General features: G+C 37.0%; 1 protein-coding gene across 18 annotated transcripts in view; it reads left to right on the plus strand.

Moving 5' to 3' along the window:
- DLG2 (discs large MAGUK scaffold protein 2) overlaps positions 1–22279 on the plus strand; it is a 1033121-nt gene that overhangs the window by 634649 nt on the left and 376193 nt on the right. For all 18 annotated transcript variants that reach the window (XM_051620514.1, XM_051620368.1, XM_051620405.1 and 15 more), the window contains one exon: positions 2401–2451. In XM_051620514.1, coding sequence (XP_051476474.1) covers positions 2401–2451 — 51 coding nt within the window. The remainder of the gene's footprint in view (positions 1–2400; positions 2452–22279) is intronic.

A 22279-nucleotide genomic window follows, 5' to 3' on the forward strand; every position in this document is an offset into this window, starting at 1 on the left:
CACTGAGACTTGGCTGAAAACTGAGTTTAAATTAGCAGTGTAGGTGGAGCCAGAGAGTCTAAATATGAAATAAAATGGTGCTAACAATGAAGGGTACAGCATACATCATCATTCCACCTGCCTCAGGTGGATGCAATATCTTATTAGGTCCTTTACAAAATAACTGCATTCATCTTCTGAGCAACCAGCAAGAAAAGCAGAGCAGTTAAGTGCATATGTAGATATGTATGCTTACATAACAAAAAGAGTTGGATTGAAACCAACTTTTTAATCCATATCATCCCAGCTGCTATGGAACCTGGTAATGGATCTCTGCTGGATTAATGGCAATTTTAATTTAAGACCTTTTTGAAAGTGTGACTGTGGATGATAAAAGGAACCCCTCAGATGATCAGGATCAAGACATTTGTGTGCAAATACAAAATGAGTATTCAGCTTTTGTTTTCTCCTTTCATCTTTATACAGAGGTTGCTCACTTCTCATGTCCCTCTTCTTCCCATTTTGCTGCACTAATGAGTTTTTAATGCAAAGGAAAAGTGATTATAAGCAGTGAAGCAAAGACGGCTTTATAGAGCAAGACTGAGGAATTGAAGACATAGATCAGAGCTATCCACCACCTTAAGATAAAAGAAAAGTTCATGAAAACAGAGACATAAAGATAGCTATGATTTCATTATCATTGGACAAGAAAGATCAAAAACTGGGATAACTGTAAAACTGCTCATACTTAGTAAGTTGCCTACATTAATGAAAGACTCTATGCAGAAAGCATTAAAATGATAACATAGAGCAGGAAAATATCCTAAAGTGTTTTTTTTACCTCTGGTTTTAGTGTAGTATAATGTGATAACCTGATTGTATGATGTAAAAAATACAGTTATTCTGTATGTATTAAATATTTTATTCATTGATGCCGTGTTTTCTTTTTATTGTTAAGCATGGATTATCTATTTAGATTTCTTTCCCTCCTTGCTTTCAAACACAGATTATATGGGGATTGTATTTCTTTTACTGATTTCATGGTTTATCAGATCTTGAATTGCAGACAAATTAAATAGTTGGTGGCTTTTTTAGGAAGCTTTTGTTTGGTAGATACATGTACCTAGTTATAATATTCACAGGAGAAGTACCTAATTACATTTGAAAGGTGCATGACTAGATAAAGAATGATTTGTGTACAGTATTTTCTGATTGCAGTTAGAAAGCTAATATAGAAAATTAGCAGGTAGGAGTGGGGAGGGGTAATAAATGTTCTTGTTCTGAAAAATAACAAATTTGTTCTTCCAAGATTAGGTCCAATGCTTCACTTCAGTTTTGCCTTACAAAATTGTTTGGCTTTTTATTAAGTATAAATTAGATAAAACACTAAAGCAAAACTATTTTCCAGGAATATCCTCAAATATCCTATAATCACGAAAACTAAACCAGCGAGATTCATGAGCAATATCTTTTATTTTTGGTTAATATTTTCTGGCCAAATTAAAAAATCTGACTAGCTGTACCTAAGGCACACTTTCAAATTCCTCTGAGATGTCAGAACAGAAGTATTTTCTTTACTGTGCAGTTTACTTACAATGTAACCAGCCCTTGTAGCTTTCTCATATGTGGTACTCTACCCATTTAAGAGATGAGGAAGCTAAAAAAAGATGTTAAGTGAGATTCCTAGAGGGACAGAAAAAAATCCATGTCAGACTGGAACAGAAGGTTTCAGAATACTGCTTAAATCAGTGTCATGTCTTCAGCTGATAGATTTCTTGTCCAGTGCAATCCATTTTGGTGCTCTACATTTTGTAGCTTAATTTGTTTTGACACTGAAACTCAGTGTAAGGATTGCATTAACATTTTGTGCATTTTTGCCAGTTAACTGTCTATTGCAAAGGTCCTTTGTCATGTTCTTGCCCTAGGTTAATATAGGAAACAAGAAGTATTTCAATATATGTATCAGTGAGTGATTTTTACATAAACACTCTGAATTTCCTGTCTAGTTTTGTACTGCAAAGTCAATTAGACCTCATAAGGCAATTAATAATTAATCTTTCTTCCACTTGTGAGAATCATTTTTAGAAACAGCACTGCTATTTTTGACATGAAACTGTTACCTTGGAAACTATTTAAACATTTGCACAAAGTCCACAAACAGACTATATCAAATATCAGTCATATTATGTGACTTATTTCAGTGTTTCACATAGTGAAATGTCACTGTTTTCAAGTTTATAGGCTTGATTACACACATTCAAGGCAAAGGGGAACTAAGTAAGCTCTAATTTAGATAACCTCACTTCTTTGTTGAATAATGTGCTTCAGTAAGGTGATCATACTGTAATATCTGTACAGTATCCCTACCAAATTACCTTCCATGTACATTTAAGGAATGTTCTGATTTATTTTTTTTTTTAGGTCAATGGAACAGAAATTGAATATGAATTTGAAGAAATTACTTTGGAGAGGGTAAGTGTAATTTATTCTTCTCTTGCAGGGAAAAATATAATATGTAATAAAAATAATGCAATTACTTATTTAATGAAAAGTAATTGGTACTTTATCATTACCATTAGTAATGGTTTGAATACTGATGTTCACTCTTTTTTCTAGAAAATGTGAGTGATACAACAGGTTAAGCCTTTAATATTTTGAAAAAGCTTCAGCTGTAGCTACATGCAGACCAGTATCCAGAGTGCTGCTCTTCCCCATAGCTATGTCAGTGCTCAACTGAGTGTTTGATTATTGGCAAAAGCCTGTGTGACTTGGTACCTCTGTTTTAGTTTGTACACTGGAATTGTGGGTTTTTTCTATTTTAACCTCCTTAATTTCCTTGCCTGTGTGCATAATAGAAGACATGTAGTTTTATACTATAAAAGAAAAAATGCAAAAGGGGTTTTCATGTTCAAGTGACTGTATAAAAGCTATAGACCATGGCTATGTAAATCTGTTTATGCAAGTCTGAATTACAAGAGCTATAATCAAGGCTGGCAGTGAAGACTTTGTTGGTAGTTTGGTTTAAAAGTAGAAAAAAAAAAAAAAGGGGGGGGGATATTTAAAGATTGTGTTGCATCATATCTTCCTGGATGTGGTGTTTTTTCCTTGGCTTTTGGTTACATAACTGTTTTCTTTACACTGAGGACTTCCTTTGCCAAAAGATCAAGACCAGATGGGCTTTATATTGTGTGAAAAAGAAGGTCTAAGCTTTGTCATGTGTCATAGTGCTTAAAAAGATTTCTAATGGATGCAAGATTGTCATTCCTGAATTCCTTCAATATTCTACAAACATTCTGGTGATACAAAGTATTGTCATCTCAAAAGAAACATTGTTAGGCTTCTTTCTACATAAAATGCTTGCATGCAAGGCCAGATTTACCAAGATGTGACTGATGCCATATGAACGAATGCCTGTAAGGTAGCAAACTACCATGACATTAGATTCTTAGATCATACAATTCATTGCACTTTTTCTGCATGTTGTCTTTTTAATTGTCCAGGATAATGAATTCCGCAACCATTCAACTTAAAGGGATACAAGTTTATGTTCTTATTGATTTGCTCTCTCAGGCAAATTATGAAAGAGCAGTATATCTTTTTACCACAGCCATCCTCAGAACAGATAACATATAGGGTTATAGGCCCTTCTTATCTACTGTTCCTCAACTTCTTTGTGCTTCACTAGTTATTCATTGGACTAGAGTTTCCAAAGGTCACTGAACAGAACACATGCCTCCTGGGTGATATTTTGAAAAAACCCTTTATTTTTAATAGGTGTGTAAGTTATCAGTGTACATACTGCAGAAGAAAAGTGATTTGCATCTCCTGTACCCGTCTGATGCAGATAATTAGATACTAACAATATAATACAAGACCAGATTATATCTGTTAAAGACTGAACAACAATAGCAAAAAAAGGCTACAGTTTTTAATGGATGATATTTCTGTTGTTTTCTGGATGCTGCTGAATCTGTGTCTCCTGATTATTACTGCTTGAAATGTTCTGTCACATGTATCAGTGTTTTGTCTCAAAGGCAGAGCACTGTGGCTGCTGGTTTTTGTGTGAGATATAAAACACAAGTGATTGCCTTTAAATAGCTGTCATTTATGTTTGACTAAAAGCATTTTCAGAAGAAAGACATTCTCCATGTTGATTACCCATTTTCTTCCACAAAACTGCTTTTAGAAATTAGATGGAAAATCATCTCTCTGTATTTAATGGCAAAGCTGGAAAATGCATTAAGGTTGCTGCTGTTGAGAGAGAAAAGTGTGGTTTGCCCATATCAAACAGTTGTTAATAAATGTTGCATTTTAGTCCAGTGTCCAAGCTATCAAAAGCCATGAGATATTTTCTTCATTATATTTATCCACATTTTTAAGTAGTAGAGGATTTTACAATGCAAAAGAGAAATTGGTTGAAGGTGTATTAGGGCTTTTGCACTCCTTCCTTCTATATTTTAATAGCAGAATGAAAAAGAAGGTGGTAAGGGATTGATTACTTCAGAACAACTTCCTACAGACTTGGCAAGAATACCATCAATTTGATTGAAGGAGGTCGTCTTCATCCACAAGTGACATGAATTTTTGGGATGTATTTCTGAGGAGAGTTACTGGCTTAGGTATGATCCTTGCCACAGGATGAAGAGATGGCTCCATCCCATGGGGTAACACAGGACCACTGTGCAGGTGTTGGCAGAATGTGTCCCATGTGGAGGTAAGGAGCAGACCAGCAGAGTTTTAAAAATGCCAAAAGGAAATCTGCTAAGAAACTGTGGGGATGGACAATGCAGAGCTTGCTGAGCATCACTGAGCTGCCTGAGACCCAGCTGGCATAGCAGGAAATGACTGCAAGGACACAGTGGGCTTGTGTAGAAAGCTTTTTTTAATTATTTTTTCTCTTTGACGTAACATTGTTGAGTTGTTTCTATTTAAAATGTTGTGTCCTAGTTTACAGTTTAACAAGACTTGTCATTTCGAGCTTGAAAGGCTTCAGCTAGAGTTCACAGAAACAATAACTTTGAGGCAGATCCATCTTAAAGCTGTCATCAATGCTGTTCCAAGAATCAAAGAAGTTGTAAGTACGCCGCTTCCAACCCCTCCTTAGTGGCACATTCTCATCCTTTCACTCTTCTTCAGCTGTGCCAGACATTTATCAGGTACCATCACCAATCTATGTGAGAGGCCATGAGAATCACTGTTAAAATTAAATAAGTGATCCTCATTTAAAGCTGTCATAAGAACCTACTTGACTAACACAATTACACAGCTAAGAGCTATAAAAACAATTCTCTTCTCCTTAAAAAGAATAAATAAGTAAATAAATAAATAAATAAAAATTGTCATTCCTTCATCTACCTCAGAAAATGTGTTAGTTTCTCTGCTAACTTACAGGCATAAGATACAGATCCAGATGTAGGCTAAGACTTGGCAATTTGTAATAAAATACAATGCCCAAATGTACACTTACAGCAAATTCCTTAAAATAAGCCATTACCTTGCTATAGCTTGAATATCAAACATAACATAAAAAGGAAACTCTACATAAAATGGCTCATATTAGTGAAGTGATCTTAGTCTTCCATTACTGCAGGACTTGAAAAATGTAGCCAGGACTATCAAGAGACCAATTTACACTTGTAAATCAGTGGTCAGTTAGGAGATAATTTAATAGACTCTGTGACAAAGCCTGACCTAACTTCTCTGAGCTGGAGGACAGTTTGGTACAGCAGTGTGCTCAGAGACTGTCGGTGAAGAGAGGATTTTAATAGAAGTTGATTGAGTATCAGCCAATATCAGTAGTTAACTTGAAGAAGAGTAAAGAAAGACAGTAGGTCACTTAATGATTCATGTTGGATTCATGCTGAGTTCAATGTCTGAGTTCAGATCTCAGTGCTTTTTTGCTCATCTAACCTTGCTTGTTCTTTAGGTGTTAGACAAAAAGAGGGCAGTTATGATTAGTAAAGCTGTTTTCACAAAACATTTTGATGCTTCAGCACCTATCTTCATTCTGTATCTGTATAAAAGTATATTACTTTTTGTGGAATGGACTGTTTAAGGAAATTAAATTTTGTCAACACTGGAACTGAAGACATCTAGTTCCTAGTGAATTTGCATTGTGAGATTGACTGACCTCGGTATCTGAACAGGTCAAGCTCTCACTGAGAATCTCCCAAGACTGAGACATGCATTAAATGTCTCCACTTCTTTTTCTTTTGTACTCCTGTGCATGCTCTGGACTATGATAACAATTCAGGTTATGACACAGAATGTCCCTATTTTTAATGAAGCACATAATTTTGCTAAGTTACTGCTTTGTTTTCCTCTTCACCTTTTCAGATTTGGTTGCAGTTGGCTATTGAACTTAATATTGTTGAGGGAGAAAAAGGCATGGATGCTCATAGAGCAAAGTTCTTTCCTTAGAAATCAGGTTAAAGATATTCCAAAAGTGTAAATTCTAGATAATGACATTTGGAAGTGTGCTGTGATAACCCTGAAAATCATATTCTGTAACCACTGCATGCTCTATTCAGTGGAGAGATTGAAAATCTCTCTCTGTTCTTTCCTTTGACTTGATACTTCAGTGACATCAAGTGCCATGAGAAGGTTTCATTTTTCTAGTTTGAGATTATTCTCTAAAAGGCTGGATTTCCACATTTCCATTAAATTCAAGGGCCTATTCAAGTCTGAACTAGAAAGGCTAAAACTATGATCATAAGTAAACTAAAGGGGTAAAATTTAAAAACCCTAAGGAAACAATGGAAAAAGCAATCCTTGTACATTTTGGTAGAGTAAGGTATTTATTTCAGGCCTGGGTTTTTCTTTAATTTGGTACCTTGTAAACCTAAGAGATAGTTCATACTGTTCTATTAATTATGCTGTTTTCATCACTAATTTTCTTTGTGAAAATGCAGAAGTTGGAAAAATACAAAAAAGTGCATTCCACTGAATACTGAAGGGCAGGGGGAACTGGATTGTATTCAATGACAAAAGGATTTTAATTTGACTCAATGTCATGTCTATCTATCCATCTTGTTTTGGCACAGATCATAGAATCATACAATCATAGAATCACAGAATGGTTTGGGTTGGAAGGGACCTTTAAAGGTCGTGTAGTCCAACCCCCCTGCAGTGACCAGGCACATCTACACCCATGCAGAGCCCCATGCAACCCGGCCTTGAATGCTTCCAGGGATGGGGCATCTACCACCTCTCTGGGCAACCTGTGCCAGTGTTTTACCACCTTCATAGAAAAAACCTCTTCCCCATATCTAGTCATACTGTCCTCTCTTTTAGTTTAAAACCAGTACCCCTTGTCCTGTTGCTACAGGCCCTGCTGAAAAGTCTGTCCCTATCCTTCTTATAACTCTCCTTTAAGTATTGAAAGGTCACAATAAGGTCTCTCTGGAGCCTTCTCTTTTCCAGGCTGAACAACCCCACCTGTCTCAGCCTGTCTTCGTAGGAGAGGTGCTTCAGCCCTTGAATGATCTTCATGGCCTTCATCTGGATTCACTGCAACAGCTCCACATCCTTCTTATGCTGAGGACTCCACAGCTGGACACAGCACTCTGGGTGGAGTCTCACTAGAGAGGAATAGAGGGGCAGGATCACCTCCCTTGAACTGTTGGCAATGCTTCTTTTGAAGCAGCCCGGGATGGGATTGGCTTTCTGGGCTGCAAGTGCACATTGCTGGCTCACGTCTAGCTTTTCTTCCACCAAGGTCACTGTTTGCTTGTGTGTCTGGGAGATAAGGCTTTCACTATTAGTCAGGAGTGTATCTGCTTTCTGCCTGTTTTAAAGGTGTTGGACACCAATTGCTCATGCATCAGTACGTTTTGACCTCTCAGGAGTGAGTATGTAGGACAATGCAGTGCAAGGAAGTCTTCCTTTATGAGGCTGAGAAATAACAGAGTGGAAGGGAGTGGTCAGGAAGTGGCCACTAGGAAAAGGTATTTTCAGAGTTCAAAAGCTTATGCTACAGATGGATGTCTTTGAGAACCCAGAGTGAGCAAATCAATATCCAACCATCAACAACCCCAGTGAAGTAGTCTGACATCTTCCAACAGGAGAAAGTAAATCTTTTAGAGTGTCCCTCAGGTATCTGCCAAGCTCCTTCAAATCCAGTGATGCTCTCTGAGTGTTTATTTCTGCAGAACTGTAGGTATTTTCTTCACTGTTGAGAGCTTTCTGAGCCTCAGACTGAAATAAAGTATAATTCAAAGGTAGAATCCTTATTGACTAGATTATATCGGGTTTATCGTAGAATAGTGACCTATGGGTGTTTATTGCAATAAAGCTCACCCACAGGATTTTTTTCCTGGAAGAGGCCAGCATAGTCTGCCTACAAGAGACACAAATATCTGTGTATGGATCTCAGTTATCAGCAAACTGAAAATGTGAATCTCATCTTTTTTACTGACATGCAGATCATTTGAAAAATGGATCTCTTGAGTATCCATATAGAGTCTTGGCAGTGTAATACTCTGTGTATCTGTAACACAAAGTTCTGTAAAATGAAAAAGGAAATTAACAAAGATCCTTGAAAATACAGGTGTAGTGCATGCAATCACTGTGCAGGAAATTCTCTAATGTTTTATAATTCCAATCACATCTTAGTTCAGAGTTGACACTAATAGTGGATGTTATTTGCCTTCAGAGAGGTTTGTCAGCATTGGAAAGACAGACTTTTTGGGCTCTGGATGCAATGACTAATGCAAGGTCTGCCTTCTTTTGTCTCTTGGGCCTTACCAGATTTTGCTTTGACCTTTGGTTGTGCAGGAGTGAGCTAATGAAAGGAGCTGAAGGAGCCTAGTGTGCAGTCCTGCTAATTGTGACACTGAAATAACAGGTCAACATTCTCCAAAACAACTGCAGAATTTGGTTGCTTTAGTTCAATGACCTAAATTAAGATTCCTTGGAACAGCCTGATTTTTTGTAATATTACTCACCCAAAGCATGTGACTTTCAGTCACCTCAGAGCAGCCCTAATTTGGCACTTAAAATATAACTAATCATTGGAAAACTTTGTTCCTTGTTCTTATTCTGTCAGAGTCATTATGCTGAAACTATTCCAGGTTGTAGAGCTCTGCACGTCTTGTGGGGGCCTGTTCCACCTGTGCTTGGTAGAAGTACAAAACGTGCCAGTCTGGAGTTATGTGTGGAAAGGCAGAAGATCTGGGAGAGGGAGGGCTGTACCTCTTGAGGGACAGAAGCTTCTGCCCAGTGTTGTTAGCTGTCATTCTCTACATTCAGTGTCTGGGACTGGAAACTCAATAAACCCATGTAACTGTCTTGCTGACAACAATTGGCTAGAGAAGTGAAGGAACAGCTGTTAATATTATATCCCTCTTAGAGATGTGAAAAACATACTTTTATTTATTGTTATTGCTGGTAACAACTGGATTGCTACAGGTTTGGAGTGTGGTGGAGTGGAAGAGGTGAGCTGCCCATGGTTTTCCTAAAAATAGTGATAGAATTAGGGGGACTAGTCTGTTTAATGTTGTCCTCTCCAGATAGAGATGATCTGGACTGCTTCAGAATATTTGCTGCCAAAAGAGTTTGAGCTATCCACAGCAAATGCTAAAAAAGCATGTGGCTTCCTCTGAGCCTCTGTTTATATGGAAGGTTTGCCCTGTATTTCATCATTGCTGCAGCTGTGCAGAGCGTGCACCCTTTCCCAGCTGTGGAGTGGCAGCACTTCTCATCCTAATGGTCACAACAGAATAGCTGAAAAGCCACAAAAGGGGAGACAAAGGAATTGAAGAGGCTATAAGTGAGGGGGGGGGAAATTAACTTCTTCAATTTATAGCTACACCATGATTAGGAAAAGAAGCTGAAATAATACTACACATTTAGCTCCCTCTGGGTGCCTATCAAAGAAACTCATATTTTCATATTGTTATCTTAGACTCTTTATTTAAATATAAGTGTCTGAAAAACTTTGCATTGATGCCAGCTCAGTTAAATTAGAATAGTGTATTTTCTTGAATTTATCACTATGATACCATTTAAACTCCTGTGAGGGCATTATCTCAGTGAAGGATATTCCCTTTTATGCATGTGTGCTTGCTTTATACTTCAGATAGAAAAAAATCCATAGTTTGGATTTAGACTTGATTATTCAAGCTTTCCAAGCAAAGATTATTTTTACTCTGCATTACACTTTTATTCATTTATGTATTTATTTTTTAAGTTGTATGTATTCACTGGCTTTAGTAATCTATATAGTAGTTTCTGGGTATTTCTTTAGATGAGAGGCTCACAATTTGTTTCAATGACTGCTTAGGTCCAGGGAAGATTATAAGAATTTTCCTGTTGTGTGAGAAATTTTAAATAACTGTATATTCTGTTATGAAAGCTCACTGTGGTACATTAGCATTTTCAAAATAATTTGAAGCTTTAAGTATGCTTAACCAGAATAAGAAAATTTAAGATTGTTTGAGAAGGTTTTTTAAATTTAATGAGTCACTTGATACACTGATCCATTTTGTTCCCAGAGAGGTAAAAAAAAAAATCATTCTCCAATATATTGAATCACAAGCCTGAGATTACTTGAACTCTCTGCATTGAAAACTCACAGGGAATTTGTTCAGGGAGAGCATGTCCGTGGAAAATACAGACACTAGAAAGCAAGCATTAACACAATACTACAAAGTATTCTGAAAATGATACAAATTAATTAAAAATCAACTGGAAAAAAAAAAATCCCCAATAGTGGTATATTCCAAAGACCAAAAATGAAGCTGAAAAGTTAAGTAGCATTTATTTGAGTTCAAAAGCTATCTATGTGCATACAGGAAAAAGAATGAGTCATGTTCATCTCTACTTGAAAGTTATCCCTTTAACTTTGCCAAGATCATTGAGACCTTGAGTTACCTATTATGTGAGAAATTATTTCATGCAAGTCATAGCTGCCTAGAGGCAGCATTCTGCTGCTGTTTCTTTTAAATTATTATTATATTGACATTTTATTTTTCGGGTAATATCACTCATTTATTGCCTTTCTCTCATTTCCTAATCACTTGCTCCCACCAGATAATTTGCAATGAGTAGTTTTGCTGCTGTTATGTGTTATTTATGGCTTTACATGAAAATTGCCTTTACTTTAGAAGTAACTCTTTATGATGTGGCTTTTCAGCTTGTTTACTCTTTTAGCTGACAAAGTCCAAGCTTTATTTCACTCCTCTGTGGTGTTTGCAAAGTAACCATCTAATGCAGGTTGGTTGTGAAGCTGCCTTAGTAGTGAAAGGAGAGCAGAAAACATCTCAGGGGCATCTTGTGCCATCCCAGGATAGCAGTATAACACAGGCAGAGGGGAACGTCCCCTACAGGTGCAAATCACAGTGGCTGGCAGAGCCTTATACAGAGTTAAACTTGCAGAATATTGCAGTTTCTGAAAGCAATGCTAAAATGTGCAGTAGATAATGTTGGTCTAATGAAAAATAAATTTTTGCATGGTGAAACAGGGCAGCCTTTTGGAGCTGAATCCTAGTCCTCTAGTCTGATGCAAGGAAGCAGACCTTTCCCTCCAGTTTACCATTTCTGCTGTTATTAGACAATAATTTTGCCTAGAAATATTTTTTTCAGGAATAAATCTCATATTGATTTTAGAGTTCAGCACAGATTCAGGAGTGTATTGAGTGCTTGGATAGCATCCCAATTTTCTGTAAGTGCAAGCAAATGGTTATTCTGTTCCACGCTGTTTGGCTTTTCCAAACTGGCATAAAAAGTCTACTAGTAGTAGAAATCAATCTAATCAATCACTCAAGCAAACCTGAAGTGTCCCACCCTCCAATACTTCAAATCAATCAGCACTAGTCACTACTGAGTGGAATGAAGTGTGGCTTCCAAATAAACAAACCAGTTCTGAATAAAAGCTTCTGGAGCAGTAACAGGAGAGTGTGCATACACTAAACAGGAGCAATATGTGTGTGTGAGATGCTGATTTTTACAATAAAGTATGTAGGAATCTTCTTGCAAAAGGATCAAGAAAGCAGATCTGAAAAAATAAATATGACAAAGCAGTGGCTTTCACTTAGTTTTGCTATTGGCATTGGCAAATAATGTGTGGGTTTAAAATAATATATACATTTAAAAAAATGAGAAATATGAACCTCAATTTACTGGTAGAAAATGAATCATTCTGGAGATGATGACAATTATCTTGCAGCAAAGACAGCAATTTTCAAAGCAGGACTTTTAAAAGGCATCTTTCATGTACTGGATTTGTCTCTGCAGAAAAAAACAGTGTTTTACATTGCAGAAAATTGCCTTTCATTTTTGTTATTAATTTAGAATCAATTGCAATGCATAAATTAGGGCCACTCAACCTTTAGGAATCAGAATGGCACTTTGGTTGGGAATGGCACTGCAAAAGCAGAGAAATAAGTGGGGGGGAGTCGGGTGGAAGAGGACAAAATCTGCTGGCTTACCCAGACTGAATTCCACAGTTTGGTATTGCAATAAAAAATGCAAATTTGCTTTTTGGATACAGCATTGCAGTTATTTTTCTCTTCTTATGCATTTATATTCAAAGCAGTCAGAAAGTAATTTGTCTTCTACTTATAATTACTATCCAGCTTCTCTCTGACTCTCTGAAGGGTCCCTCAAAAGAGGGATGAGAATTGATCTGGTGTAGTTTTTTGCCAAGTAGTTTTGCAGGAACAATGGCCTACTTTGTAGCATGTGGAAGTTCTTTGGAATTATATTATACAGACCATTTCCTCTCAAATTTTGTCCCTATATTTAAAACTGCAACTAAATGTCAAACGGGTAAGTTCAGGTATGCTGAAGGTGGAAGTAGTAGTAAAGCAATTGTATGCTGCTCATGCATGTTTTATATTGCAAGATACTGCTTTGCCCTAAGAGTCTGACCTAGCTGGTGAGTCACAAGCATGGCTTGAAAGTCACCTTATGCAGCTTAGCGTGATATATGAATTCTGACTGAATTCTATGAATAATTTATTTTTGAGTGGGTTCTAATTTTGCAGAGTTTAACTGGTTGCACTCAAAGCACAACACACACCTTTCCTCTGCCTCACCTGCAAAGCTTTTACCATATTTTCACTGTGAAAATTAAATACATAGGTTGTCATTAAAGGAATTAAATATAGGAAAAAAATATAGGGGAAAAAATGCCACTCAAATAAATTATGAGCCTGTAATTTGAATCTTTAGTAATGTTAAATAATGCTTGAATGTGCAAATATTTCTCTTAACTGTGGTGATGATGATAATGTTTCTACTGTTTTTCTCATATTTCATGGGAGGGAAACTTGAAGGACAGAAAAGCAGGCCAGCTCAAAAATTAGCATGAAAATATATATTCCCTAATCTGTACTATAATAGCCTACTATGTGAAGTACCGATTGATATCAAGGGGCTTGCAAACTTTTCAGAAATTTAGGAAAAACTGGAAAGAACATAGACCTCTTGTATTCTTAAACTGTGCCTTGAATTTTAAAAAATGCTAAAATGCATTAACTATTTGTCCATCCAAAAATTATTTAGGAATGAGAAATGTAATATGAATAAATAGTTTATATAAAACATTGGCAAATGTAGATGTGGGAAACTGTTCTTTTCTTATAAAAGTTATTAAAAAAGTAATTAAAAAATGCTTGACAAATGGGCATTTTAATTCTATTTCCAGAGTAGAAATAGAGCTGCATGACACAGTAAGGTACTTGTAGGTGTTTTTGTCAATTAACATATGAGATAATTAAAACACTGACTATTGAAATAATTATTTTTAAGCAAGCAGAAATGCTATACCTATGCAGCTTACATTATAATGAATATGCTTAGAGATTTCGTGTTTTCTCATGGGAAATCTAGACATCTATTGTTAAAATCAAATGTGAGAATGCCTTTCTAAGAAGAAGCTTTAAAAAGGAATATGACATTTCTAGGTGTAGTTATTATAGTGTGGCTAAGGCAGAAATGAGTGAGTCAAGAGTGTGTGTGTATGTAGTAAAAAGAAACTAACTGCTTAGAGCTATAAATTCTTAGCTAAACTAACAAAAACCATTAAAAATCAATGTCTGCCCTGATTTTCCACCTCCAAACGGTGCCATTACTCATCTCTTCTAGCAGGAGAAAAATTGCTATCGAACTTCCTGAAACTTCAGTGCTAGTTTAACTGGGCAGAAGAAAATCAGACAAATCAAATTGTAGTGAGGACTCAGACTCTAACGCAAATCTATATGAATAAAAGCCCAAACTCTCTCTATAAGAACAGGATAGGGCCTTGATTTTCCAGACTGATTTCTTAAGGAGTTAGTTGAATGGCCTCTGCATCTGTCATGCTGAAATTTCAAAAAATCTTTGAGTACTGATGAAAAATTTCAGTGTACTGGAAGAGAGCTCATGCTGTGGTGGTGCTTAAAAGAGTAAATGGGATGGTGTGAGTCATCATGGTATCTGTATAGGTCAGAGTGAAGGGAGTGCCAGACTGTGCTGGGTAAAACACAGGTATTATAAACTGGCAAAGTCTGAAGTCATACGTGAAAAAAGAGAACACAATCTGTGTATCAAATCAAGGACTCCTGCCTGGAAAGCAAAGAATCTGCAAAAAGTCCTGGGTCTCCTTGGCTGGTTGTCAGCCAATCACAAATTTTCAGTCTGGTGTTGTAGCCAAAGGTCTAGTGAAGACCTCTGGTGTGTAACTGAAGGCTGTAGGGTAGAATAATTTTGGGATGTGCAATGCAACAGGGTTTGGGACCTGACGTGTAAAATTTTGAAATATCCTGCTTAATTCTACTTGAAAAACACAATAATAACAGAAGTATCTTTAGGGAAGGCCTCGAGGGTTATTGTGACTTTGGATAACACACCCTCTTTCAGGGAGAGACACAGGGATCTTCATGAATTTAGCTTCCTAGAGAGGAAATTAAGGAGTGACTGGGTCACAGAGAACATATACTTACATGAGAAATAGTCTTTAAGAGAGTTCGCTTCATCCTACTGAAAGGAGCTAACAGGAACTGATGGTTTGATGTTGAATTTAGAGAAGATGAGACAGGGATAAATATGTTAACGTGTTAGCAATGACAAATTAGGACTGGATGAAAGTTTTAGGATGACAAAAGGGTGTTAGGCAGGAAGAAAGACAGTAACTGATAGGGAAAAAAAGGACCAAAAAGGATGAAGGACCATAATGTAAGTACTAAGAAGGAGATAATATTAATGGATACAAAAATGTTGTCAAACACTGGCCAATCAGATAAAGGGTGAAAAATTGACATTTTGGGAAGGACACAGAAGGATCTATCGTGGCTTTTGTCTCCTTTTTGCAGACATTGCTCTGCATAAGGAAGAGACGTTGTAGAATTAAGTGACATTTTTCTCCAGAGATGATATAAGTAGGTCCTACAGGCTATATTAGGCAGGAGTTCAAGGTAAATGATCCAGCTGTGTCCTCTGTCTTAGATTAACTTTGAGGCATTGATTATCTACTTGGACATAATTAAAATGGTGACATTTTTCTGTACCTGTATTTGTAAATTAAATATTTTTATCTCCTTGTTTTAAGGAACAGGGTATTTCGGATGCTATAGCATGTCTGTTGCTAAATGCTATTATTTTACAGGTGACCAAAGTCAGCAGAGATCCACCCCAAAAATTCTTAATGTTTACCAGAGGATATATCTGAGTGTCTTTACTTGAAACCAGTCTTCCATCAATGGAAACTGGACTCTGTATGGCCAAAAAATAAGAGTAAAGAGCAAGTAACTTGTGAAAAATACATGCTCATTGGAAACAACTGCCAGAAGCAGTAGCTGAAATAACACACATTTGAAAGAAACAAATTTTTTAAATAACAATAAAAGTTAGACAAAAGCAGCCTAGCTGAAGTGGAAATAAACCAAACAGCTGTTATGGGACACAAATGTATGCTTTAGAAATGGTCAGATTTTCTTCCTGTTATACTATTCTGCTGTGCTTAACAAGCATTTTGCTCATACTGTATTTTCTCAGGTAAACCTACTCTCTAGATACCGTGGCTAACTAGCAGAAGTGATTTATAAATACAAAAGCTCTTCATTGACTGGAAAACAGTTTCTGTACAAAAAATGCACAAGTCAAAGTGAATAATGAAGCACAGTGCAGCAATCAAACTAAATCCCAGAGGCCAGCTGCACTAAAGGGAGCACAACCACAGAAACTGTTTCCCAACAGAAACATTTACAACAATGCACTGACATGACTGTGGTGCTAAATAGAGTCAACAAACCCTGCTGTACACTGCAGAGTTGATGTAATTTAAGGTTCTTTCCATAGCAATACATTCAAAGTATAAGTATGTCCAAAAAGCCTACAAAAAGCCCAAGTGTACAGTGAAAAATTAAGCTGTGAAGAGGTTAATAGGAGCTTGAAAATGGGGAAGAAAAAAAAGCTCCAAACCAAGTGGGTTTAGCTGCATGTGAATTTTAGACTGCATAGGGGTCTGCAGCCTATGAAAAAGAAATGTTTTGTTGAGAAATTGAGTGGAAACCAATGTTTTTAAAGCTTAAATTGAAAATGGAACTAGGAATACCAGAAATGTGGGGACAAGGCATACTTGGAAAATGCCATGAAACAGCAAATGCAATCTTTTCCTATATTTCCTCAATTTCCAATCATAGATTCATATCGTATAACATAGAATGGTTGGGTTGGAAAGGACCTCAAAGATCATCTAGTTCCACTCACCCTGCATGGACAGGGACACCTCCCACTAGACCAGATTGCTCAAAGCCCCATCCAACCTGGCCTTGAACACTTTCAGGTATGGGGTTTCCACAACCTCCATGGGCAACCTGTGTCAGTGTCTCACCACCCTCATACTAAAGAATTCCTTCCTAATATCTAACCTAAATCTACCCCCTTTCCAGTTTTAATCCATTCCCCCTTGTCCTCTCACTACAAGCCCTTGGAAAAAGCCCCTCCCCAGCTTTCCTGTAGCCCCTTCAGATACTGGAAGGCCACTGTGAGGTCTCCCCAGAGCCTTCTCTTCTCCAGGCTGAACAGCCCCAACTCTCTCAGTCTATCTTCATAGGAGAGGTGCTCCAGCACTCTGGTCATCTCTTTGGCTCTTCTCTGGAGTCACTCCACCAGCTCCATGTCCTTATTATGCTGAGGGCTCCAGTTCTGGACACAGTACTACAGTCTCAAAATAACAGAGTAAGAGGGAGAGAATCACCTCCCTCAACCTGCTGACCATATTACTTTTGATGCAGCCCAGGATTTGATTTGCTTTCTGCTTTCTTGTTCACCAATACTGTAACTCCATAGTAAAATACACCAAATTGGTCAGGCATGATTTGCCCTTGCTGAAGCCATGTTGGTTGCCACCAACCACCCTCACATTCTCCATATGCCTTAGCAGAGCCTTCAGGATGTTCTGCTGCATGATCTTGCCAGGCACAGAGGTGAGAGTTGCCTGTAGTTCTCCAGGTCTTTCTTTTTCATGTTTTGAAGATGGGGGTTATGTTTCCTCTTTTTCTGTCAGTGAGTGCATCTGTTTTGCTTTGGTTTTACCTTTATCTTATTGATGCCCTAGATTTCATAGCTTTATAAACTCTGGTGATAAGTGCCTTCTTTCCTTCTTACCTTTGGAAAAAAGAACATTTTTTTTTTTTGAAGATGTTATAGTCTAAGAATTTTAAGAATAAGTAAAGAGCAAAGTTATGCATCCATGAAGATACCTGGTACACTGGTTCTCAGGATTAGTGTGTATTGTTTTCTCAATTAGGTTTTCAAAAAGGAATGAAGGCCTCCAGAGCACATCCTTATCCTGCACGTGCTTGCCTCGTAAGTAACTGCCAGAGCTGCATTAGCAGAAAAGCTGTTACATCTTTGAACTAAAAATAGTGGTAAGAGTCATAGTTGCATAGAAGGCATCTCAAAGTTTTGCCTTGTAGGATGCTATTTATGTGGATAGGATATTTGACAAGTCTACCAATAAAGGTAATGATTCACCTGGATAATATAAAAATGCATTTAGCTTCTCCACATTTGAGAGAAAGGAAGATGCCACTGTTTTTAAAGGTGGTATTTGTAGGTCAAATTGATAAAGGGACTTAGATGGCCAGAACAGCCTCATAGATGAAATGCAGGCTTCCCAGTCTTAAAAAGCACATAGCAATTTTGATACCACAGGTCCATGTGCATTTCAGAATGTGCTGCCATTGATGCTGATCACCTTAATTCCACTCCTGTACTTTCCTGGAAGTGCTACTGCTGATAGATCACCACTTGTCTTTCAACTGGCACTGTGCCAGACTCGTGACCATGATGTCTCTGGAGACTGATTTCCCAGAGGCACTCTGAACCTGCTCATTTAGTAGAGAGAAAAGAAAAGACACGTGGTAGCTGCCTGTCTGTTCCTTCCCCACCATTTAGGTGGAGACATGGGTCATTAAGAACTCCTTAACCTAAGAAGCTATGAATAAAATTCTGTTTCCTAAGAAAGCACTTTAGTCCCCAGACAGTCTGCATCCATATGATATGGAGATGCTTGAGCCTTACTTTCAAAAGAGCAAGAGGAAAGAAAGCTACTATGGAGTCAAGAATTCATGGTTATCAGGACCAGGAAGGCAATAGATTAGAGGGAACTTGTTTCTGTAGCCCAAGGATGTTAATCTTTCCCAGGGAGACTGGCAATTGCTTTAAGGAATTACGAGAACATTTTGCATTTTTAAAAAGTTCCAATCTAAAACCCAGACACAACATTTGGTGTGAGCTCTGTTAGTAGGTAGAAAATTGGATCTCAGGTCTCATTCTATCTCCAGCTGCAATGAGATTTCTCTGCTGCCATGAGTTCTCAAGAAGACCTCTTCTTGAAGTGCTGGGATTTTTTAGTACTCTGAAGATTTCCTAAAATTGTTATTCAGGATGCTAATGATGATACTTGGTTTACTGACTCCTGGTCTGCTGTATATTAAGGAAATATAGCTTTGTTTTCATTTCTAAATAAGAGAATCCTCATTTGCATCTTTGCTAGGACACAGTAGCACCAGTTAGACATATCTAGCTAGAAATTTTAACAAATGGATATCTTTCCTTTTGATATTTCTAACCTGAACACATCTGGGAAACTCTGTCTGTTCAGATTAATTTTCAGAGCTGCTGGCAGTACCCAAAGCACTTTTGGGAAATTATATGAGTTTTTGCATTGATCAGAACAACTGATCCAAACCTCTCCTGCAACAGCAAGGCCTTTTAAAAGTGCACTGAAAAGCATTTTGGGGATTTGAAGGTCACTGTGTTTGCATCATAAACAATAGTGTATGCTTCAGTGCAGAAGTGCTGCAAGGCAAGCACGTATAGAAGTTCTCTTTGGATGTAAGAAAGGGCAGCATATCCCCATCATACAACATTTTGGACCTGTAACATTTATAGTGGGGAAAACCCAATCATTAGACATTTGTCACTGAGTGATGTCGACATCAATTTGAAGAGACTGCTGCAGAAAATGGGGACTGATTTTATAAGGTTTTTTTCTCGTGGTTTTTGAATGAACATCTCTGTACTGCAAGTCTGAATAGCTTGTATTGCTGCTGGGAAACAAGTTTGAAGGAATTAGACACAGGCAAGACGGAATAAAAAAGGAAGTGACTCCTAAATCATTTTGTTGTTATAGCAGTAAATTGTTTGAGAAAACAGTTCATTGTTCTGGAGATGCTGAGACAGTAGGCAGACATTAACCCAGTGAATCATTTAAAGCAGTATGCAAACTTAAATGCATGGAGAAACCATTCTTTCTAATTATTTTGTTCTAGTGTCATAAAGCATAGACAAGTGCCTGTAACTTTCCTTCCCTTTCTTCTTTTTCCATTTATTTGTTTTCTCATTCTTTTTATCTTTATAATGTATCACTTAAATAGTAAAGCACTTAGCAATAATGTTTCCCTGAAAAAAAGCCTACTGAAGCAACACTATTGTTTAGGAATTAAATAGCACTTCTGTAAACCTGCAGACTGGCCAAATTCCACCAATTTTTTTTTTTTTTTTGTTCTTTATACTAACCAAAATCCCTGACACCTCATATTTGTAGGAGTGAAGAGTGTATTGCTGTTTACTTGATCTTGTGTAGTAGAATGTGGCCATTCAACAAAAACAAAAAACCAAAACAAAACAAAAAAAAACCCAACATTCTATAACCTGAAAATATTATTAAATAAGCTAAAGAAAGGGTCACACCCTGTCCTTAAACTTGTTGAGGTGGTGAAGAAGATAAAACTATTGTAGCTGGTGAAAAAGAAAAAGCAAAAAAATGAAAAAGAGGAAAGGCACCCACCAGAAATTCTGAACAGAAAATAGAAATCAGAGAATACAACAGATGGCACGTTCATCTTGCTTTAGGCACACACTAATAAACTGATCCAAAGTCAATAGGAGGCTCTTCACAGTCACTAATGGATTTTGGACCTGGCCCTCATGAAGAGGGTGATACAGGCTGATCGCCTTACTTAGTCTGCTGATAGAGCTGGTAGATGTAGTTTCATAAATGCAAACAAGTGAACAAGATTTTTAAAATTATCAGCCTGCCATCAAAGAGGTGAAGCGCTCACAGAAGCCACAGGAGACAGAAGCTTTGTTCTCTGTGGATTCTGTGTTCCAATCAACAATATATTTTTTTGTGTATTTTTCCTGTTTCTATACAACTATTTTATGATTATAAAGTTTAATAATTTTGTACACATGCAATGACAAAAAATAGCTCATAGGGTTATTTAGCTTTTATGCACTCAGCCTGTTTCCAGTGTGTTATTGATCTTTAAAAATACACAGACTAACATTAGTGTAGTGATTATTTTCTCAGATGTATCACGATGACTTTGCTTATTGATCTCCCCCTATTCTAACTGAATTTGGTGATGGTTGGTTTCAATTTTAGTATTTCTGGTTACTGAGAGAAGTAATGCTGGGGATTGTAGAATTACAAGAGATGTAACTTCTCCATCTGGAGGACGTGTGGTGCTAATAACATATACTAGATATCCCTGGATTTCATAGCCAGTATATTTCTCTACCAGCTAGTGACTGAAACTGAAATAAATGGCAATATTTTAGATCTCTACCAATAAAGATCTCATAGTCTGCTATGAGTATGAATTTAGCAAACAACTTAGCACCAAGTCTCATCAAAGCAATTGTTTAAATTAAAATAAAATGTTTTAATTGAGATTGTTCGTGTATAAAGGGAGAACTCTTAAGAAAATAAGGAGCCAGTTATTAAGCTAAGTTGTGGAGGTAAAAACTGGAACTGGCAAAGGCTTTGAAAGACTTTGAATGAGTTTTGCAACTTACTGGGGAAAAAAAGCTGTGAGGAAGGATCCTTGGCATTAAATGCAGTAAAAGTTTGAGAGTAAAAGAAGGATTGGTCTGTGGCAAAAAGTACACCTGAGATGTCAGGATTTTAGAGAGAAGTAAGAATTGGCAAAAGTCAAGCTGAAATAGACCTTGCTAAAAAATAAAAGGAAATCTTTACAAGTTTGTTTTCTAAATAGAAAAAGAACAGTGAATAAGTTTTGGAGCACTATCTAGTGAAATAAAATAGTGATTGTTTTTTCACCATCTTCAAACTAGCACTTTGACTCCACATACCTCAAAGATCATAATTCTGAGTACAGATGAAAGGCAAAAAGCAAAGTATTTAGAAATGGAACATATGAGCAAGGGAAACTTCAAAAACCCAAAATGCATTGAAGTCATGGGAAGGCAGGTGATTTCCTTTCTAGAATTTTAAATAAACTAAATAAAGATTTTAACACATCCATCAAGTCAGTGGTCACACATTTCAAGTGGAATATAGCAAGTTCATATAATGGGGAAGGAGAAAATGTGTTCAAACCTGTAGTTTCATCTAAAAAACATGGTAAACTTAGAACAGCTTTAAACTTTTTGTCATTTTTAGATCATGGAAATAAATGGAAAATTCAACACAATTTAGCAAAGCGAAATTGTACCAGACTAATCTGATAGCTTTTCTGTAACTGACTTCCTAGAGAAAGATAACCATGGTCCCTTTCTTGACTTAAACATTTTAAGCATTGTGCTGGAGGTTGTGGTGATGAGTAAAAAAGCTGTGAAATGGATAATGCCTGTTTTTATGGGAGATGGCAGAGACTGCTCTGAAGACCTACCTGGCAGTTTGGAAGATTATTAGATGAGTCCTCTAGGATGGTTGTTGAGATGCATTCTGTTTACGAATGATGTTAGCACACAAGGTTTCTATTTGACATACTCTGTGTGACAGTGAAATTACCTGATGCCACAGTGTTGGGAAGAGTTTTCAGGATGAGGATGATGTAAATAT

Source organism: Apus apus, chromosome 1, assembly GCF_020740795.1.
Source record: "Apus apus isolate bApuApu2 chromosome 1, bApuApu2.pri.cur, whole genome shotgun sequence".
Classification (NCBI taxonomy): Eukaryota; Metazoa; Chordata; class Aves; order Apodiformes; family Apodidae; genus Apus; species Apus apus.